The 21,602-nt window shown below is 47.1% G+C and overlaps 1 protein-coding gene across 1 annotated transcript in view; it reads left to right on the forward strand.

The window, feature by feature from the left end:
* The first annotated feature begins 334 nt into the window (after positions 1-334).
* LOC126336176 (alpha-(1,6)-fucosyltransferase-like) overlaps positions 335-21,602 on the forward strand; it is a 120,663-nt gene continuing 99,395 nt past the window's right edge. The window contains exons 1-2 of the mRNA XM_049999711.1: positions 335-532; positions 8,566-8,703. Of these exons, the coding sequence (XP_049855668.1) occupies positions 335-532; positions 8,566-8,703 (336 nt within the window). The remainder of the gene's footprint in view (positions 533-8,565; positions 8,704-21,602) is intronic.

Here is a 21,602-nt window from a genome sequence, read left to right on the forward strand (position 1 = left end):
ATTCGACAGTAGACCGCTCCATTCGCACTGTCAACAGAACTGGCTCTACTAACGGTATACTATGGCTTCCACGTTGACGGCAAAGGATTCTACACAACGCTGTTGACTACTTTGGAGGACAGTAACAGGTGCAAACATGTAACTCTTTTGTATCGGTTGTGAATAAATGATTGCCACTATTTAAGTTCCAACTCTCACAGTTCTTGAGCTAGCTGCAACCTCTGGTGAAGCTGTTCTGCAGGCTCTGCGAACGCGTAGCGGCAATTGGCGGCTGTTGGTGAATACCTGGTGTTGTGTTGTCTTGTGGGGTCCGTCTGGGGTGTGACTGGCGGTGATGGTGAAGGCGGCGTTCGGGCGGGGCCTCGAGGGTCGACAGCCATGGAGACTGCAGAGGAGCCAGCTGTGGACCACACCGGGAGTGAAGCTGTTTGGGGTGCTTTCGGCGCACCGTGCCATTGTCGAGGGTGACTGCCACCACAGTGCGGCCAATGAGCGACGAGACCCTGATGCGGACCACCAGGCACGATTCTCAGTAAACATCATAGCCCAGACTTGATCCCACAGAGGAAAATGGGGTCGTGGCGAACGGGAAGGAGCTGGGTGGGGAGAAGACGTAAACAGGAGAGACAGTGCGGACTGATGAGGGCGGCTATGAAGTTATTCAGCTGGGGATAATCCACCCTGAACAGTGGACTGGTAGCAGGAAAGAAAGATGATAGGGGCGTCGTGCGGGAAGTGTTGGGGACGCAATTTAGACATCTGGACTTTAAATGAACGGACAAGCCGTTCGGCTAATCTATTATATGCAGGATGAAAGGGAGTGGTGTGAAACAACTGGATGCCCTTGGATGTGCAGAAGGAGAAAATTCAGCAGATATAAACTGACGGCCATTGTTGGTCACGAACGTCTCTGGAAGACCCTCAGTGGCAAATACGTGGGAAAGAACTTGGATGGTATAGGCGGATGTTGTGAAGGACACGTGGTAGGCATAAGAAAACACACTGCTTGTATCCACAAGGATAGGCCAGGAGGGGATGAGGAACAGGCTGACAAAATCCAAGTGCAAACAGTATCAAGGAGAAGAAGCAGCAGGCCACGGGAACAGTCAGAGAGGGGAACTAACTGGTGCGGTTGACAAGAGGGACACATCAGTGTCCATCCCCATTCCGTACAGACATTCAGGAGCTCCAAAGCCCACTGGTTGAGGCAGGGTGTCATCACAACCTGCCAACGATCATTATCACCGAAGATGAGGAGGAGCCATCTCTGACAGACAGGTCCCGGCGCCTGTGCCAGTAGGCCCAGACCTCTGTCTGTGGCAGCTGACAATGGTCTGATTCCTGCCAATGCTAAACACGATGCATTAGTGTCTGGAGGATTGGGTTGTCTGCCATGCAATGTGTCACTAGCTTGGCATCCAGCAATAAATCAGCTACTGCCTTGGAAGCAGCGTCATCGAAATGGAAACAGGTAACCGGGTCAGCATTGAACTCAGTGTCGGCATCCACCAGGAGACAAGAGAGAAGATACGTGTTGGCATGAAGCACTGTGGCCAGAACGATGTTCAGCACTGGAGGCAGCAAGCAGTCCTCATGGGGATGATGGATGTAGCGCTGAACAATGAGTCCAGAGGCTTATGATCAGTGTATAAGGTGAAGCGATAGCTGTAGATAAAATCATGGAATTTCTTGAACCCAAAGATGATGACCAAGACCTCCTTCTAAATTTCGCTATAACTACACTTATCTGGGAATAGTGTATAAGAGACGAAGGCCATTGCACACTCAGATCTCTCAATGATGTGAGGCAAGACGGCCACCACACTGCAGTTTGACGCATCGGCAGCCAAGGTGAGAAGCTTGGGGTCATAATGGACATGGCAAGCCAGCATCAGGAGAGAATACTTCAGATGGCGGAATGCCCTATCAGAAGCCGGCGACCAGTCGCAGACAACATTCTTATAGGGGAGGTGGTTATTGGGTTCCGCCAGAGCCTCGGCCTGTGGGTAAAACGGCGGTAGTAACTGAGTTGACCCAGGACTGACTTGAGCCGGGAGATGTCCTCTGGGGGCGGCAGCAGCTGAATAGGCTTGACATAGTGGGGCGTTGGCCGAATTCCATTAGCGCTTAAAATATGGCTGAGTTATTTCACCTGAGGAACAAAACAAGACATTTCTCCTTGTTGCACCATAAGCTGGCACCCTGCAGAACATGGAAGAGGAGCCGGAGGTTCTTGCCTAGGCCGGGTTGGAGACACCAGCCACTAAGGTGTGATCAAGGTAGTTTGCTGTCCCTGGAATTGGTTCCACCGCGACCCCAAATGCGTGGCGGTTTTAACAGAAGCGCCCAAAAGGAGTACTGATTACCAAGATCAATTCTAACGAATCTTCCAAAGGCAACTGGACACAGGTGCCCTGCAGTGCAATTTTGACAAACACCTTGCTACCAGCCATCCTGGACAGGATGTGATCAACCTTAGGTATGGGGTAGGAATCAGTAACACACTGAGCATTGCCAGTGGCCTTAAAATCCCCACAAACATGAAGAGATCCGTTCGGCTTCTCAAGGACCACAATGGGCGTAGCTCAACGATTATGGTGGACTTGGGTCAGGTTCCTCAGCTTCTAGGTGACGAAGCTCTTGCTGTAGTTTGTCACAAAGGGCGAATGGTACCGAGTGAGCCTTGTGGAACTTCAGGACCACTGAGGGGAGGAGTTTGACATGGAGTTCGCACCCAGAGACCTCTGGAGATGTGACAGAGAACACTTCTGGGAAGTCATCCAGAAGGTGCTGCAAGTGACTGTGTGGTGACAACGACTGGACGGCTGACCCCAGTCATGTATCTCAAGGCCCAGTAACAGAGAAAGATCCATTCCCAATAAGGTGGTGGCCTTTAAGCTCCGTAAGGCATCATCTAGGTCATAGACAAGAATTATATCACGAATGAGTGCTGAACCACAAGACTGCTTTCAATGCGAGTTGCCACAAAAAAACGACAGTCACGGGAGAGACTTTGCAGCATAGCAATCCATTCCCTGGGTGACTGCTCGCGAAGCTTCTGACAACAGAAGAACTTGTGATGTGCCGCTGCCACGTGGACCTGGCTAAAAGTCAACGCCTCATAGGAGATAGCACGAGGTTCTGCATCGGGATGCAACTGTTGCAGAAGGTGATAAACATGCGGGCCCACATTGGCGAGAAAAAAGGCACGATGCTGAATGTCACCAATGACATCATGAGCAATAAAGTGTTGCTCCAGATGAGCCACGCAATCGTCGAAGGCTCAACGGATTTGTCGAACTTGGGAAACGCACAGGGCGCAGCACGGAACCCCAGAAACGGGAAAGCTGGGTGAGACCCTGAATAGGCACTTCAAAGGGGAATCGGTGGACATCGTCTGTAAACGCTGAATAACGAGCTCGTTCGTTTCTTGCATACGTTCCATCAGTGCTAGACTCGCGCTTAGGGTTTCATCAATGCCTGGAATACCGTCTGCCGTGGTGGACAAGAACCGAACAAGAGCGGGAAACTCATAAACCAGCTCATCGCCATTGAAGTATCTGAGCTAGCGGAATAGAAATGCGGAAAACACAAGTCCTCAAACAATTTATTGGTCTCGCCAAAACTAAACAGTAATACAATCTCCAAAAAACAACAGAATCGATCCCAACTGCTGGTCGACACAAATATAAAATAACAAGGAATATTAGAAAAGACCGACTCTTTACGGAGAGCGATCAAAATAAACAATTGTACAATGTCATGATGTTTGTCAACTATACCAAGTCCATCTGCAAGAGATTGGCCATCTAAAAGAGGAGTGGCTGTGGCTGCCGCGGTGACAACTCTGTATACTTCCAAGCGGTGCATCTAACTGCCTTTTGCCGGCAGTGCGACGCCCTATAAAGCCCTTTTAGCGAATGTGCCCGAACTATTTGCGATCACGTGACTGGCGTATCAAAGTAGTTGCTGGGCTATCTGCGACCTCTGGTGAAAATGTTTTGCATGCTCCGTGAACGGGTAGTTGTTTCTGGCGGCTGTTGGTGGAGACGTGGTGTTGTGTTATGTTGGGGCCGCCCATAAATATTTGTGTTGACAACACAGACGACGTAAGCTTTCCTCGTTAGTACACGCCCTGTGGTGTAGGCATTACATGTTGGTAAGACGTGAAGTGGGATGCCGATGCAGCAGGCGCTACGATGTATGAAGTGGGTGGCCACAGCACTTTCAGTGTCACCCCATTTCATGTCCCCTGTTTCGCCAGAATACTAAACGAGCTGCCCTTCTTTGTACTTTTTTGATGTCCTCCATCAATCCTACCTTTAGTAGGCCTGTTACATTTTCTAAGTGTTTTGGCAGTAAATCGCAGACTTTGGTTTGCTTTCCCCACTACATTATTAATGTGATCGTTCAAATTTAAGGTATTCATGATTGTAATTCCTAAGTATTTAGCTGAGTTTAGAGCCTTAACGTTTGTCTGATTTATCGTGCAACCGAAATTTGACGTATCTCTTTTATTTCTCATGTGGATGACTTCACACATTTCGTTCTTTAGAGTTAACTTTCACCTTTTTCCATCGTACAGAGATCTGTGTAAATCATTTTGCAATTGGATTTGATCATCTGATGACTTTAGGAGACGGTAAATGACAGCATAATCTGCAAACAGTCTAAGACGGCTGCTCAGATTGTCTCTTAAATCGTCTATATGATCGGAAATAGCGGAGGGCCTATAGCATTTACTTGTGGAACGCCAGATATTACTTCTGCTTAACTCACATTATGCCAAAGATGACACTAGTCTTCATCAATGAAGACAGAAACTTGGTGTGAAATTCAAGTTACGAATAGAAACTAAATGTTTACGTTGTTGTAAGTTGCCGGCTCATATGATTGCTGCTAGCCATCTCCGTCGAGCAGGTAGCTCGCCCGCTTGCTCGTTCATTATCCATGGAGATTGTCATAGCAGAGCAAGAAAAGCAGCAGGTGTAATTCACTCACAACACTGTAGCGTGATTTTCGTGGAGAGTAGGACAATGCGTGGTCAGAGCTCCTTGTTTCACTATTTTAAATGTGCGGTTGTAGTCTATGAATTGTATTGCACGCCGCCCTAAGGCATCCGTATTCTGCTGTTTTGTGTGACAGTGTGAGTGAGAGAGTCCCAAGATGGCTTTAGATTCCACTTTTGATTTAAATTTTGTTGCATGTTTCTTTCAACTGATACAGTGAACTCTTTTATTTGAGTAAGGCTGATGATTTCCTCGCTTCTGATCGCCCTATACGAGCATCACCACGTAGGACACAGCACTTCCTGAAGCTCGGAGTATTCGAAGGAGGAGTTCCGAGGCACCGGTTTTTTATGTGAGGGGAAGACCAGGAGTCGCCCCCGTCTTATAGTTCAGAATGCACAGCCCACTCAACAAAGTTTTGCAGGCAGTCTACAGAAATCTACTCGTTGTGCCACCTGAGATTTAGCCGTTTCACTCGTGTCTGTCTGGTTAGTAATGCGGTGACGTTTGTGTTTCAAACCATACAGGATTCAAATGGTACCAGCCCTTCACTGACCAGCAACAAAGTGTAGAGTTTTCTGATTGATTCTGGGCATGGTGATGAGAGATAACCATTTACTCTCACGTTCAGTGTTCAATAATGGAGAAACACAATACTAACATAGCATACTCTAGCACCAGAGACTCTTCAAGGCTTCAACTGTTTTATACTGTTTGCTTGGGTGTGTAAATTTTTTCTGTGTAAAAGTCTGTTGCATGAATCACTTACCTGGGAATGTTCGAGAGTTTGCGAGAACATCCCAAAATTTTAAACTTTCCGCAAGACTTGTCACCACTGAGGTGAAATCTGCCTCTAAGCGCGTTTCTTATCAGTAAGGACGAAGGACAATGCCACCCTGATTAAGAAGGCCTGTGCATGGAGCACTCCATCTGCCAACACTAGTCATATGATTGTTGCACACTCAAGAGCCTACTGGTAGCCACTTCTAGAAACTCTTCTATCTCGCTAAAAGTTGCATTTCTAGTGGCTTACATTAGTTTCATATTTGTACATGTGCTACATTGCATTTTATAACTATTAATTGAGTTATCGAAGCGGCCTCGGTATCCAGCCATTCATTCTCTGAAGCGCCAAGGAAACTGAAATAGACATTCGTATTCAAATACAGATATATGTGAACAGGCGGAATACGGCGCTGCGTTCGGCAACGTCTATATAAAACAGCAAGTGACTGGCGCAGTTCTTAGATCGGTTAGTGCTGCTATCATGGCAGGTTATCAAGATTTAAGTGAGTTTGAACGTGGTGTTATAGTCGGCGCACGAGCGATGGGACACAGCATCTCTGAGGTAACGATAAAGTGGGACCTTCCCCGTACGACATTTTATGAGTGTACTGTGACGATGGGAATCTAGTAAAACATCATATCTCCGACATCGCGAAGACCGGAAAAAGATCCTGCAAGAACGGGACCAACGACGACTCAAGAGAGTCGTTAAACGTGACAGAAGCGCAACCCTTTCGCTAATTGCTGCAGATTTCAGTTCTGGGCCATCGTCAAGTGACAGCGAGCCATTCAACGAAACACCATTGATATGGGCTTTCGGAGCTGAAGGCCCTTCCATGCGCTCTTGATGGCTGCACGACACAAAGCTTAGGGCCGCGCCTGATCCCTTCAGCACCGACATTGGACTGTTGATAACTGGGAACATGTTACCTGGTCTGACGAGTATCGTTTCGAATTGTATCGAGCGGATGGACGAGTATGGGTATGGAGACAACCTCATGAATGTAGGGACCATGCATGTCAGCAGGGTACTTTTCAAGCGGATGGAGGCTCTTTAATGGTGTAGCGCGTGTGCCGTTGGAGTGATATGGGGCCTCTGATAGGTCTAGATACGACTCTGACAGGTGTCACGTACGTAAGCATCCTGTCAGATCACATATATCCATTCATGTCCATTGTGCATTGCGACGGACTTGGGAAATTCCAGCAGGACAGTGCGTCCACAATTGCTACAGAGAGGCTCCAGGAACACTCTTCTGAGTTTAAACTCTTCCGCTGACCACCGAACTCCTCAGACAGGACCATTACTGAGGGTATCTGAGATGCCTTGCAACGTGTTGTTCAGAAGTGATCTCCGTTCCTTCGTACTCTTAAGTGTTTACGGACAGCCCTACAGGAATCATTGTGTCAGTTTCCTCCAGCACTACCTCAGACATTATTCGACTGCACGTTAGGTTGTGCTGCAGCACTTCTGCGTGCTACCGTGGTCGCTACACTTTATTAGGCATCCTACCAGTTTTTTTGGCTCTTCAGTGTATTAGGCTACCTATTCTTTCCCCAGTCACGTTATTCAAATAGCAGGATCGTTACTCTGAAACAGAGAAATAATAAAACATAAAAATAGAGCCTATTTATTAACCCCTTGGAGACAAGAGAAAAACCCCTATTCTTTCCGCCTTCCTTTCAACTGATATTCGAGGACCTTGTCGTTAGCCTGCTGAACCTCTAACCCAGCATTTGCTTAACACAGCAGCTTGTTAAATTTCTATGAGCAGCTGGGTTGACGAAGTAATAACCACATATGAGCCCTTTGAGAGCTAAAGTGATATAAATCAATTTTTCCCACTTCTGAGAAAAGAAAGGTGTTACGTTTCCTTTAATGTAAATCTATGCTGTACAATAATTCGCGATTAATTTGACGAAATGTAAAAATGAAATTACGTTTACTGCAGACATTTTAGTTTACCATACATTCCTTTTTATAGTCCCTAAAACTTGGAGTACCGCTTTTCCTCTCAGAAATTTACGTACAGCGAATGGTAAAGTTGTACACATGAGATGTACTACCACTCTTCTTATAAACGTTTTGGGTGAAGTTGAATATCTGAGAAGGAATACGTTGTCTTTTAATATCTTTATTCATAAAACATAAACATAATGTAATACAGTGAATGTGAATCTGCACTTATTATGCACTGTTCTCTCACAAATTGAGTTAAAGTAATAACATTATTGTTGTTAATTACTAGAATTCTACATACTGAGTCTATCTAATACTTAAGCAATGCGTTCATCTACGGATTATATACAAACTGTTAGTTCTGGCCATCGAAATTTCTTAAAATGTAATTCTTGTCATGCTGATATTTCGAGGCTTTACAATGGTTCATGTCTGTTTACTCGATTTCACAGTGCACATCATCTTACTCTGCCAAAGGTTCAACATCACCAGGTCCAGATTCCTGTCGCAACCGTACAGTTGTCAGTTTGTTGAAGAAACCATGTTGTATCGGAGGGATGTGTGGGAGAAGTGTCATCATGTCTTTACTTCATACCTGGGTGACAGGTCGCACAGCATAGTTGAAAGCGATACGTTTTATGGTTTACGTGTTTGATGTGAGACGTCATTGCTTGATGCGTGTAGGCTTTAACTTTGACTTCAACATGGGAGAGATAATTTGTGCTTTAACAACATCAAGAGATTAGAGATATAACAAAGAAAAACAATGATAACACGTATTAGCACTGATTTTGATTTTTTTGATTTTAGAATGTAAATAAACACGCAAAAGAACACAGTACACACGGCCACGTGGCCTTGCCGCTCGACTCGTACCACCATCCCCGCGAGGAGCGTTCAAGTGGCTTTGATGGGAGTTGGTATACCACTTCTCCACAAAAAATTTTCGTATGTTGTGAGTAACATGAGAGCTACAACTCAAAAACAAAATTTTTTTTGGCTTAGGCCACTTTCGTTGCCAGCGACTCACATTTAGTGCTCTAATTCAATGACACAAGAATCTCTCTAAACATGTAATGTAGAGCGCACCAAAGCACTTGGGCATATGCCCTTGAACTTTGACAGCAAGCAAACAACTAAGATGGAGCAAGAAATAACAACACACTGCAATCAAAAATTCCCAGGCAAGTCTTGCTCTGCAAGTAACTGGCATTGAGTAACCTGTAACTTCTGAGAAATTCAACTGTAATGGGATGAAACATATGTGGAAGATCAAATTTGCGAACAGGTAGGAATTAAAACGTTACAGAATTTATGTAGGAAGTGGACACGTTTCACGCATGGTATTCAGTTTTAACTTCCCATTACAAAATTTAAGGTATATTAATGACGGAAATAATAACACAATACTGCCAAACCGTAACATATGCAGAGTGGTCCATTGATAGTGACCAGGCTAAATATCTCAAGAATAAGCATCAAACGAAAAAACTACAAAGAACGAAACTCGTCTAGCTTGAATGGGGAAACCAAATGGCGCTATGGTTAGCCCGCTAGATGACGCTGCCATAGCTCAGATGGTTATCAACTGCGTTTTTTAAATAGGAACCCCCATTTCTATTACATATTCGTGTAGTACGTAAAGAAATATGTATGTTTTAGTTGGACTACTTTTTTCGCTTCGTGATCGATGGCGCTGTAATAGTCACAAACGTATAAGTACGTGGTATCACGTAACATTCCGCCAGTGCGGCCGGTATTTGCTTCGTGATACATTACCCATGTTAAAATGTACCGTTTACCAATTGCGGAAAAGGTCGATATCATGTTGATGTATGGCTATTGTGATCAAAATGCCCGACGGGCGTGTGCTATGTTTGCTGCTCCGTATCCTGGACGACATCATCCAAGAGTCCGGACCGTTTTCCGGATAATTACGTTATTTAAGGAAACAGGAAGTGTTCAGCAACATGTGAAACGTCAACCACGACCTGCAACAAATGATGATGCCCAAGTAGGTGTTTTAGCTGCTGTCCCGGCTAATCCACACATCAGCAGCAGACAAACTACACGTAATGTACAGTTCTGCCACTGGGCACAAGAGAAATTACGGAACGATGACAGATTTTTTGCACGCGTCATTCACCAACAGTGGTAACGTATACCGGCATAATATGCACTATTGAGCAACAGAAAAGCCACGATGGCTGAGACAAGTGGAACATCAGCGAACTTGGCGGGTTAATGTGTGGTGCGGCATTATGGGAGGAAGGATAATTGGCCCCCATTTTATCGATGGCAATCTAAATGGTGCAATGTATGCTGATTTGCTACGAAATGTTCTAGCGATGTTACTACAAGATGTTTCACTGCATGACAGAATGGCGATGTACTTCCAACATGCTGGATGCCCGGCACATAGCTCGCTTGCGGTTGAAGCGGTATTGAATAGCATACTTCATGACAGGTGGATTGGTCGTCAAAGCACCGACAACGCCTGACAACATGCGTCAGCGTATTGTCAATTCATGTGCGAGCATTATGGAAGGCGAACTACTCGCTGTTGAGAGGAATGTCCTTACACGTATTGCCAAATGCACTGAGATTGACGGATATGATTTTGAACATTTATTGCATTAATGTGGTACTTACAGGTAATCACGCTGTAACAGCATGCGTTCTGAGAAATGATCAGTTCACAAAGGTACATATATCGCATTGGAACAACCGAAATAAAATGTTCAAACGTACCTATGCTCTGTATTTTAATTTAAAAAACCTACCTGTTACCAACTGTTCGTCTAAAATTGTGGGCCATATGTTTGTGGCTATTACAGCGCCATCTAGCACAAATGGTCCAACTAAAACATCGATATTTCTTTACGTACTACAGGAATATGTAAGAAAATATTGGGGTTCCTATTTAAAATAAAAACGCAGTTGATATTCATTTGACCTATGGCAGCGCCATCTAGCGAGCCAAGCATAGCGTCATCTGGTTTCGCCATTCAAGCTAGACAAGTTTCGTTCTTTGTAGTTCTTTCGTTTGACGATTATTTCGTGAGATATTTCGCCCGTTCACGATCAGTGGACCACCCTGTACAATCGGAAGCGAAATTTAATCTATCTTTGTTGTTCTGCCGATAGTTAAATTTTCCCTTGGGACAGGCCGTTTCCGCTTTAGTAGTAACCGTTCTTCATTCGGAAATAAAAAAAAAAAAAAAGATTTGCCCTTCCCGTCCTGTCGGATAATTTCGTATACACCCAATCACACAACGTCTGCAGGGCATTTTGTCTGTTTACAAACACAAAATGTGCATCACATAAATAACATTAAGAACGGAAACAGTCACGCTTTGCAACCCTGACATATCCCCAAGCGCAACACTGTTCTGCACAACCCTATACACCGTATGGCGACAGAACTGCTCTGACATCTGGCAGCGCAGTTGCCAGTATTCAACGTGGGAGTGCAGTGAGCCAGCGACTAGCGTTGGAGGGGCGGGGGGGAGAGGAGGAGGGGGGGGGGAGCGTGTTGACAAACCTACCCCTCCCACCCTTCTGCTCTGAGGCAGACGTGGCTGTGGTACACTACCGAACAGCATTCTACTGAGCGATGCGTTGCTTGATCAAGTATTTTTTTCTCATACGCCGGATGGTCTGACCCCTTTCACAAAAAAAGCAGAAATAGGTTTTCGACATTGACAGTGTACTGCGGATTGCGCAGTTGTTACATGTCAAATAGCGAACGCCGACGTTACCTTTACTTTCCGTAAGGGAGAACGGAAACCCCAAGATCGTCATCATCTGATTAATCATCCGACGTCACCACCACAAAGGCTTCGGTATCTTCGCCACTACTGTCCTCGTCGTTAGAAAAGGAAGTTACAGTACTTTATATAGATTCCTCTTTTACACCTTCTTCCATGTTTGACCTTGTAATCTCTTTCCACACATAGTTCATGAGGTTCTTTCAATTTTCTGGGGTTATTGGTGTGATATCCTCATTTACCAGCCTCTCTGTTTCACAGCGTGAAGGTTTTATTTCTCTCTGCGACGTCTGCATTTATTTGAGCCCAGACAAATTTGATGGCGTTGTAATTACAGTAGTACTGTGGAAGATGTATAACTTAATGTCAGTGGTTCTCTGCTGATGTATCAGTCACATACGACGTCTTCTGTGGTTTGTATTTTTCCTCTAATTCCAGAAGTTCCGCTTTTCTAAATCTTTATTCAAAGCCTATATCTTTCAACCAGCTGACCACTTCGTCTCTCCTTGCGGCAAACGTCGATGCTTATATAATTGACAAAATGGTACGGCGCATTGTCAGAACTGACATTTGGTAGCAAACCAGTAACGATCCAATCTTTAAATATATCTGCACTCATTTCCTGGTGGCAGTCGACAGTTTTTTTTACTGAAACATTATTGTAGCACCGGGCAAAAAACTATTCATACAGCCAGCATGAACAGTAATTAGCCGTCCTTCCTTACCACCTGGCACAGTCATAGGTCCGTGGCGCGTGTCGTCTGTCCATGCGACGGATCGTGCATTACGCACTTCCATCCATGTTTCGTCAGTCGATATTACAGTCTCCGGACTCACTACTAGCAACTCACGAAGAAAACATCTCCATGTAGGATGTGTCTCCACGTTCCCTTAGCAGCTGACTTCTGAGAACTTTCTCCACGGAAAGGCATTTTTTTTTTTTTTTTGGAACAATGGGGAGACCTGCGACCTGTCGATCTGCTGGTGAATAAACCACAGTTCGAAAGTTACATGAACCTGCTAAGTGCCAGATACTCCTTCCTGCTGTAGCACACGTATACATGGTGTTCATTTTATGTGAAGACGTTGAAACATGTCGAAAACTATACACCAGATAAAAAAAAGTTAGAATTCCAATTGGTTTGTCTCGGAGGGGTACATCCAATGATACTACACTCGACCCCCACCCCGTGCGTCGGTGGTGTATTGCAACTTTGAAATCTTGAATGGGAACCTCCGTTTTTTATTGCAGACTACGATTCTACATGAAAGGGAAGAAGTGGTTGGGAAGGGAGTGAGACGGGGCTGTAGCCTCTCCCCGATGTTATTCAATCTTTATATTGAGCAAGCAGTAAAGGAAACAAAAGAAAAAATCGGAGTAGGTATTAAAATCCATGGGGAAGAAATAAAAACTTTGAGGTTCGCCGACGACATTGTAATTCTGTCAGAGACAGCAAAAGACTTGGAAGAGCAGTTGAACGAAATGGACAGTGTCTTGAAAGGAGGATATAAGATGAACATCAACAAAGTAAAACGGGGATAATGGAATGTAGTCGGATTAGATCTGGTGATGCTGCCGGAATTAGATTAGGAAATGAGACACTTAAAGTAGTAAAGGAGTTTTTCCATTTGGGGAGCAAAATAACTGATGATGGTCGAAGTAGAGAGGATATAAAATGTAGACTGGCAATGACAAGGAAAGCGAAATTTGTTAACATCGAGTATAGATTTAAGTGTCAGGAAGTCGTTTCTGAAAGTATTTGTATGGAGTGTAGGCATGTATGGAAGTCAAACGTGGACGATAAATAGGTTTGACAAGAAGAGAATACAAACTTTCGAAATGTGGTGTTACAGAAGAATGCTGAAGATTAGATGGGTAGATCACATAACTAATGAGGAGGTATTGAATAGAATTGGGGAGAAGAGAAATTTGTGGCACAACTAGAGTAGAAGAAGGATCGGCTGGTAGGGCACATTCTGAGGCATCAAGGGATCACAAATTTAGTATTGGAGTGCAGCGTGAAGGGTAAAAATCGTAGAGGGGGACAAAGAGATGAACACACTAAACAGATTCAGAAGGATGTAGGTTGCAGTAGGTACTGGGAGATGAAGAAGCCTGCACAGGACAGAGTAGCATGGAGAGCTGCATCAGACCAGTCTCTGGACTGAAGACCACAGCAATAATAACAACTATCCTACGGCTGAATCTACATACGTTTTGTCTGAAGCATTGCCTTCGTTTCGCCACAAAAGGCGCTGTTATCGGAGGAATACAACTGATACACAGTCATTATTTATGACATGCTAACCAATGGCCTTTAAATATCCAATGGCGCGTGGGTGCCCGCTTCCATGCTGTGAGGGTAGGACAGGCCAGTATTTCATAACTTCTAACTGGAAACCCCATTCGCAACGTTGTATTCCTCCCACATATCGGACAGGGGACTGCTCAACGCGCCGCAGTGGCCGTGGCTCGAGGCGAACGCTACACTGCTTTTCCAATTAGAGTAAGTGCTCAAACGTAGTACCGCCAGCTTCAATACACGTAGTGAGGACAGACGCATATATATGGGGGAATGTCAACACAGGCGTTTTTAATGCGATCAGCCAAGTCTTCATGGCCTGTTGGCGCTTTCTGGTACACTTTAAATATTACAATAGAAAAAAAAAATCCGCTACGTCAAGTCCGACGACCTAGCGCGCCAGTTAAAAAGCCACCTCTAGCGATTTAGTGACCAGTGTAAACACGGTCAAATACCTTCTGTGCTTGAATTGCGTAATGTGCTAGGCAACCACCATCCTTTAACAAAATATGTTGTCGAACGCCCAGGGAAACATCCTGCAGTAGTGCCGGTTGTTCCAGTACAGATAGTTCTATATTTGTGTCAGTTCAACGTTCTGTAGATAAAATACGGACCAATAAATTTGTTCCACATGATGACACACCATACGTTGCTGATCAGCTTGCCGTAACCAGTGGAGACTGCTTTCACTTCAGTAATGCATGTTTTCCTGGTGAACTCTATGATGGTTTGTAAATGTAGACTCATCGGAAGATAGTAAAACGGCAAAGGACGTGTGGGCCGTTTGTATTTGTTGACGTGCCATTTTACAAAACACTACGCGGTTACGGCAACAGTCACCATGAAATACTTGGTGAAGTGATACGTGTTATGGTTAACACTTACGACGATGCAGTGTTGTGACAATACTACCTCCGCACATACCAGATCACGGTGTAATTGATGGTCGCTTATCTGTGGACTATCGTGCACTGCTGCTACTCAGCAATTTTATTAGCCTCTCTTGTAATACATTTCCTTCGTTTCCTTTTGCCTCTCCGTATGCTTTTTTTTTCTTTATTGTTATTTTAAAGCCTGTACAACAGGCAGGCTGTCAGGAGCGTTCTATGCTGCTCTTCAGCCATAGGATACACAATGAGAAAAAACAGAAAGATTACACGTAGGTTACAGAACGGTGGGCAAGAAAACAGTTGACACAGAAAGACAAACACGGAGCCGATCACACTCCACGATAATCCACACTTGAAACTGTTGACAAGATGCACAAACACTGAAGACGAGGTGAACGATGGAGTGTGACGGTGAACACTGAACACTAAACACGACGGCACACACGAGACACTGAAGGCAATGATCTCTGACGCGCGCAAGTCCACGTAGCGTGTGCGAGTCCGGGGACCTGCCAAGAGGGGGAGAAGGGCGGAGGGGGGGAGAGGGGAGAACAAAGACGCCAAATGGCTGAGGAGATGGGAGGAGGAGGAGAGGGACAGGGGAGGGGAAGCCCAGGGGAGGAGTGGGGAGAAAGGGAGGAGGGAGGGAGGGTGCCCAAAGGAACAAACACAGGAAGAGGGAAGGAGGATCAAAGTTGGTAGGAGGGGTATATGGAGGGGAGGAGGACATCATCAGGGAGAGGGAGCTGGCGGAAGCCACCTTGGGAGAGGGTTAGGAGGGTGGAGAGATGGAGACCAGGTGAGACGTGGGAATACAGGCACGGTAGTGGGTGGGGGTGGGAGAAAATGGGCGAGACACTCGGTTGGGGAGGGTCGAGTTTGCGGGAGGTGTACAGGATCCATATCCTTTCAAGGGAAAGGAGAAGGTAGGGGAAAGGAATGAGATCGTACAGGATCCGCGTGGGGGAGGGGAGACGGATGCGATAGGCAAAGCGGAGAGCATGGTGTTCAAGGACGTCTAGGGATTTATAAAAGGTAGGGGGGTGTAGATCCAAGCCGGATGGGCGTAGCAAAGATAGGGTGGATAAGGGATTTATAGGTGTGGAGGATGGTAGAGGGATCCAGACACCACGTACTGCCCGAAAGGAGCTTCAGGAGACGGAGTCAGGAGTGTGCCTTGGCTTGGATTGTCCGAAGATGGGGGGTCCAGGAGAGGTGACGGTCGAGGGTGACGCCAAGGTACTTGAGGGTGGGAGTGAGGGCGATAGGACGGCCATAGATGGTGAGATAGAAATCAAGGAGGTATAAGGAAGGGGTGGTTTTGCCTACAATGATCACCTGGGTTTTGGAGGGATTGACCTTGAGCAACCACCGTTTGCACCAAGCGGTGAACCAGTCAAGATGGGATTGGAGAAGGTGTTGGGAGCGCTGCAGGGTGGGGGCAAGGGCAAGGAAGGCGGTGTCATCGGCAAACTGGAGAAGGTGGACAGGGAGTGACGGCGGCGGCATGTCCGCCGTATACAAAAGGTACAGAAGGGGGGTGAGGACGGAGCCTTGGGGCACACCGGCGGAGGGAAAAAAGGTGTAGCAATCCATGTTACGGATGGTGACGTAGGAAGGACGGTGGGAGAGTAAGGAGCCGATCAGACGGACGTCGTTAATGGGAAGGGCGAAGGTTTGGAGCTTGAAGAGGAGACCGGAATGCCATACACGGTCATAAGCTCGTTAGAGATCCAGGGAGAGGAAGATAGTGGAGCGATGGGAATTAAGCTGGTCGGAAAGGAGATGAGTGAGGTGAAGGAGAAGGTCGTTGGAAGACAAGGACGGCCGAAAGCCACAATGGGTAACCGGAAGGAGGCGGTGCTGGCGGAGATGCTGGTGGATGCGGCGGGTGAGGATAGATTCCAGGACCTTGCTGAAGACCGAGGTAAGGCTAATGGGACGGTAGGAAGAGAGCGCGGACGGCGGTTTGCCAGGTTTAAGGTACATCAGGATACAGGAGGTTTTTCACAGGTCAGGATAGTAACCGGTGGACAGGACTAAATTGTAGAGCCTGGCCACGGTGGAGAGGAAAGAGGCAGGAGCTTCACGAAGGTGACGATAGGTGACACGATCGTGACCAGGAGCGGTGTTGCGTTTTGTGCGGAGTGTAACAATGAGATCCTGTGTAGTGATTGGGGCATTGAGTTCCATGTGTGTAAAGTTGTCCAACTACTGGAAACCAGGCACGAGGGGAGGGACAGAGGTGTCAGTTCGATCACGGACATCCGGGAAGAGGGAGTAATCGAACTGGGGATCATCGGGGATGGAAAAGACATCAGACAGGTAGGAGGCAGAGTGATTGGCCTTACTAAGGGTATCAGGGAAGGGGGGATCATCATGGAGAAGAAGATAGTAGGGGGAGGGTTTAGTTCCAGTAAGGCGACGGAAGGCAGACCAGAACTTGGACGAGTTGATATGTAGGGTAGCATTTAAATGGATGCATGTCTGTCGCCAGTCCCGGCGTTTCTTGGCAGCGAGCAAATTACGAATGTGTCGTTGGAGTTGCCGGTGGCGTCGTAGTGTGTCCGGGTCACGTGTGTGGAGGAAGGCATGGTAGAGACGGCGAGATTCCCAGAGGAGGAGGACGGCCTGTGGGGGTAAGGTAGGACGGTGGGGGTGGATGGCGACAGTAGGGACGTGGGCCTCCACGGCCTCAGACAAGGTCTGCTGGAGAAAGGTGAGGAGGACAGGGAGATGGTCGCTACCAATAGGTTACAGGACAACCACCGCTTTGCGGCCAAGGAGGTTGGCGGAGCAAAGGAGTGGAGTTGGATTCGGGAAAGGTGTGCTGGAGGATGGGGACAAGGTCGCCTTGAAGGGAGGAGTGGAACCGATGCCACCGCCGTAACTGGGCGGCGGAACGACTGTGGATGTTGAGGTCGGCGGCGATCACGTAGGAGGAGAAGGTACAGTCAACGTGGGAGAGGAAGTCGAAGGGAATAGGGGCGTTAGGGCGGACATAGATGGTGGCGCAGGTAACGGTAAGGCCAGGGAAGAAGAGACTAAGGATCAGGTGTTCGGTGGGGTCGGGAGGGAGAGGTTGGAGCAGAACAGGGATCTGGCGGTGGTGACCAATGGGAACTCCGCCACGCGCAATCGGGAGGGGATTATCAGAACGGTGAAGGAGGTATGGCGAAGTGTGGACGGTGTGGTGGGGTTGGAGGAAGGTTTCACTGAGGAGGAAGGCGTCCACGCGGTGGGTGGCAAGGGTGTGCAGGAAGAGGTTCTTGTTGGCGGGAAGGAAGCGGATGTTGTTGAAAAGGATACGGTGCTGTCGCGCCATCACAGGGATCTAGACAAGGGTGTCAAGGCGGGAGAAGGTGAAATGGGCTCCGTATGCTTCCATATGGCGTAAAGGCATTTAATCCTTGCAAAAGAATTAACGAGAGCGAACTTTCTCTGGAAAACGCTCGGCATACAAGGAAATATAGCCTCAACATTTCGACTACTTCCCCCGTAATTGAGAATCATTTCAGTTTTTTCTTCTGTGGTTGCAACATTCATCGTCAAGTTTAATGTCTACTCTCAAAATGATGGGTAGGTGTGCAGGTAATAAACTATGCGGAAGTATTGCACTGTTTAGAGCCGCTATCTGTTTTGCGTCTGCAGCTTACGTGAGCTCCGGCCGCACAGCACTGCCTGCTACGATACGTCGTAGTTCGCTGCACGGCCACATTGGTGCGTTGAGCAGTCCCCTGTCCGATATGTGGGAGGAATACAGCGCTGCGAAAGTGGTTTCCAGTTAGGAGTTACGAAATACTGGCCTGTCCTACAGCAGCAGCATGGAGGTGGGGCCCCATGTGCCATTGGACATTCAAGATCCGATGATCAGCATGTTGCAAATTACGGTTGTGTACCTACACTGCTGGCCATTAAAATTGCTACACCAAGAAGATGACGTGCTACAGACGCAAAAATTAACCAACAGTAAGAAGATGCTGTGATATGCAAGTGATTAGCTTTCCAGAGGATTTACACAAGGTTGGAGCCGGTGGCGATACCTACAACGTGCTGACATCAGGAAAGTTTCCTGCCGATCTCTCATACACAAATAGCAGTTGACCGGCGTTGCCTTGTGAAACGTTGTCGTGATGCATCGTGTAAGGAGGAGAAATGCGTACCGTCACGTTTCCGACTTTGATGAAGGTCGTATTGTAGCCTATCGCGATTGCGGTTTATCGTATCGCGACATCGCTGTTCGCGTTGGTCGAGATCCAATGACTGTTAGCAGAATATAGAATCGTTGGGTTCAGGAGGGTAATACGGAACGCCGTTCTGGATCCCAACGGCCTCGTATCACTAGCAGTCCAGGTGACAGGCATCTTATCCACGTGGCTATAACGGTTCGTGCAGACACGTCTAGATCCCTGAGTCAACAGATGGGGACGTTTGCAAGACAACAACCATCTGCACGAGCAGTTCGACGACGTTTGCAGCAACATGGACTGTCAGCTCGGTGACCATGTCTGAGGTTACCCTTGACGCTGTATCACAGACAGGAGCGTCTTCGATGGTGTACTCAATGACGAACCTGGGTGCACGAATGGCAAAACGTCCTTTTTTCGGATACATCAAGGTTCTGTTTACACCATCGTGATGGTTGCATCCGTGTTTGTCGTCATCGCGGTGAACGCACATAGGAAGCGTACATTCGTCATCGCCATACTGGCATATCACTTTGCGTGACGGTATGGTGTGCCAATGGTTACAAGTCTCGGTCACCTCTTGTTCGCATTGACGGCACTTTGAACAGTGGACGTTACATTTCAGATGTGTTATGACCAGTTGCTCTACCCTTCATTCGATCCCTGCGAAACGCTACATTTCAGCAGGATAATGCACGACCGCATGTTGCAGGTCCTGTAGGGGCCTTTCTGGATGCAGAAAATGTTCGACTGCTGCCCTGGCCAGCACATTCTCCAGATCTTTCACCAATTGAAAACGTCTGGTCAATAGTGGCCGAGCAACTGGCTCATCTCAATACGCCAGTCACTACTCTTGGTGAACTGTTGTATCGTGTTGAAGCTGCGTGGGCAGCTGTACCTGTACACGCTCTGTTGGACTCAATGCCCAAGCGTATCAAGGCCGTTATTACGGCCAGAGGTGGTTGTTCTGGGTACTGATTGGTCGGCCGCGATGGTCTAGCGGTTCTAGGCGCTCAGTCCACAACCGCGCGACTGCTACGGTCGCAGGTTCGAATCCTGCCTCGGGCATGGATGTATGTGAAGTCCTTAGGTTAGTTAGGTTTAAGTAGTTCTAAGTTCTAGGGGACTGGTGACCACAGATGTTAAGTCCCATAGTGCTCAGAGCCATTTGAACCATTTTTTGGGTACTGATTTCTTAGGATATATGTACCCATATTGCGTGAAAATGTAATCACATGTCAGTTCTAGTATAATATATTTGTCCAATGAATATCCGTTTGTTATCTGGATTTCTTCTTGGTGTAGCAATTTAATGGCCAGTGGGGTATATTAACGTGACGGCCTGTTGAAAGCCTGAATAATCACCCTTTCCAGTGCGGAGGCACAAGGAGAGAGTCAGTGAGTTTCTGGAAACTGCTGTCAGGGATGTGGAGCCTTGACAATTCCAGTGGTGTGGGGCGCCAACAGCCAGGTCAAAGTGTCCCACAGATTATCAGCTGGGTCTAAGTCCGGGAGCAGGGCAATACGATAGACTCCTCCTAGTTCTCTTAGGCCCACCCATGTAGACTGCATGTCCAATGATAAGCGAACAGCATTAGGAGTGGACTTGGGTCGCATGTATAGATGCATACTTATGTTGATTCACTGTGCCTCCCAGATCGCCCATGGAATGCCCTCCGGCCTTGACCCTTACGACGACTGATGCAGGGTGCTTGCTTTCAGGCTTTTCTTGCCGTACTCGACAACGCCCATCTGTCTGATGACACATAAAACGTGATTCGTCTGAAAAGGCCACCTGTCGCCACGCAGTGGATGTGCAGTTGCGGTATTGGCGTGCAAATACCAGCCGTCGTTGCTAATGAAAGAAACTCAGTGTGGGTGCCGAACCAGATTCCTGCTGCCGCAGGCCCATCCGCTGCAACTTTCGCTGAACTTTCGTTGAGGAGACACTGTTAGCAGACTCTTGATTCATCTTGACCGTGAGTTGCTGAACAGTTGCAACGTCTATTCACCCCGAGACATCTCTGCAGCTATCGTTCATCCCTGTCATCCATGGTTTGTGGTGCGTGATAATTGCCTACCCGCCGGTTTTCAGTAGCACCATTTTGCCACGCAAGTTATTCATCAACCACGATGCCACACGAACAGTTAACAAACTTAGCCAGTTTATAAATGCTTCCACACTTGGCCCGAAAGCCAATGACCATGGCTTTCCAAGACATCAGAAAAATGGCTACGTTTTCTGATTACGACAACGACTGTACTGTTTTCAGCGACCCCCTCCCCCCTACCCCCACCACGACACATTTATTACCCTCCAATACTAATGCTGCCATTGGCCGTCTTTGAGTGATTATTGCACTGTGATGTCTAATGTAGACGGTGGTTATATTAATATGACTATAGTTTGTATAAACTATAGCTGAGGGAGGCCATAAGTGTTGTGGGGCTACTATTACACTCCTGGAAATGGAAAAAAGAACACATTGACACCGGTGTGTCAGACCCACCATACTTGCTCCGGACACTGCGAGAGGGCTGTACAAGCAATGATCACACGCACGGCACAGCGGACACACCAGGAACCGCGGTGTTGGAAGTCGAATAGCGCTGGCTGCGCAGCATTTGTGCACCGCCGCCGTCAGTGTGAACCAGTTTGCCGTGGCATACGGAGCTCCATCGCAGTCTTTAACACTG

The sequence above is a fragment of the Schistocerca gregaria genome, chromosome 1 (genome assembly GCF_023897955.1).
Source record: "Schistocerca gregaria isolate iqSchGreg1 chromosome 1, iqSchGreg1.2, whole genome shotgun sequence".
Taxonomy (NCBI): domain Eukaryota; kingdom Metazoa; phylum Arthropoda; class Insecta; order Orthoptera; family Acrididae; genus Schistocerca; species Schistocerca gregaria.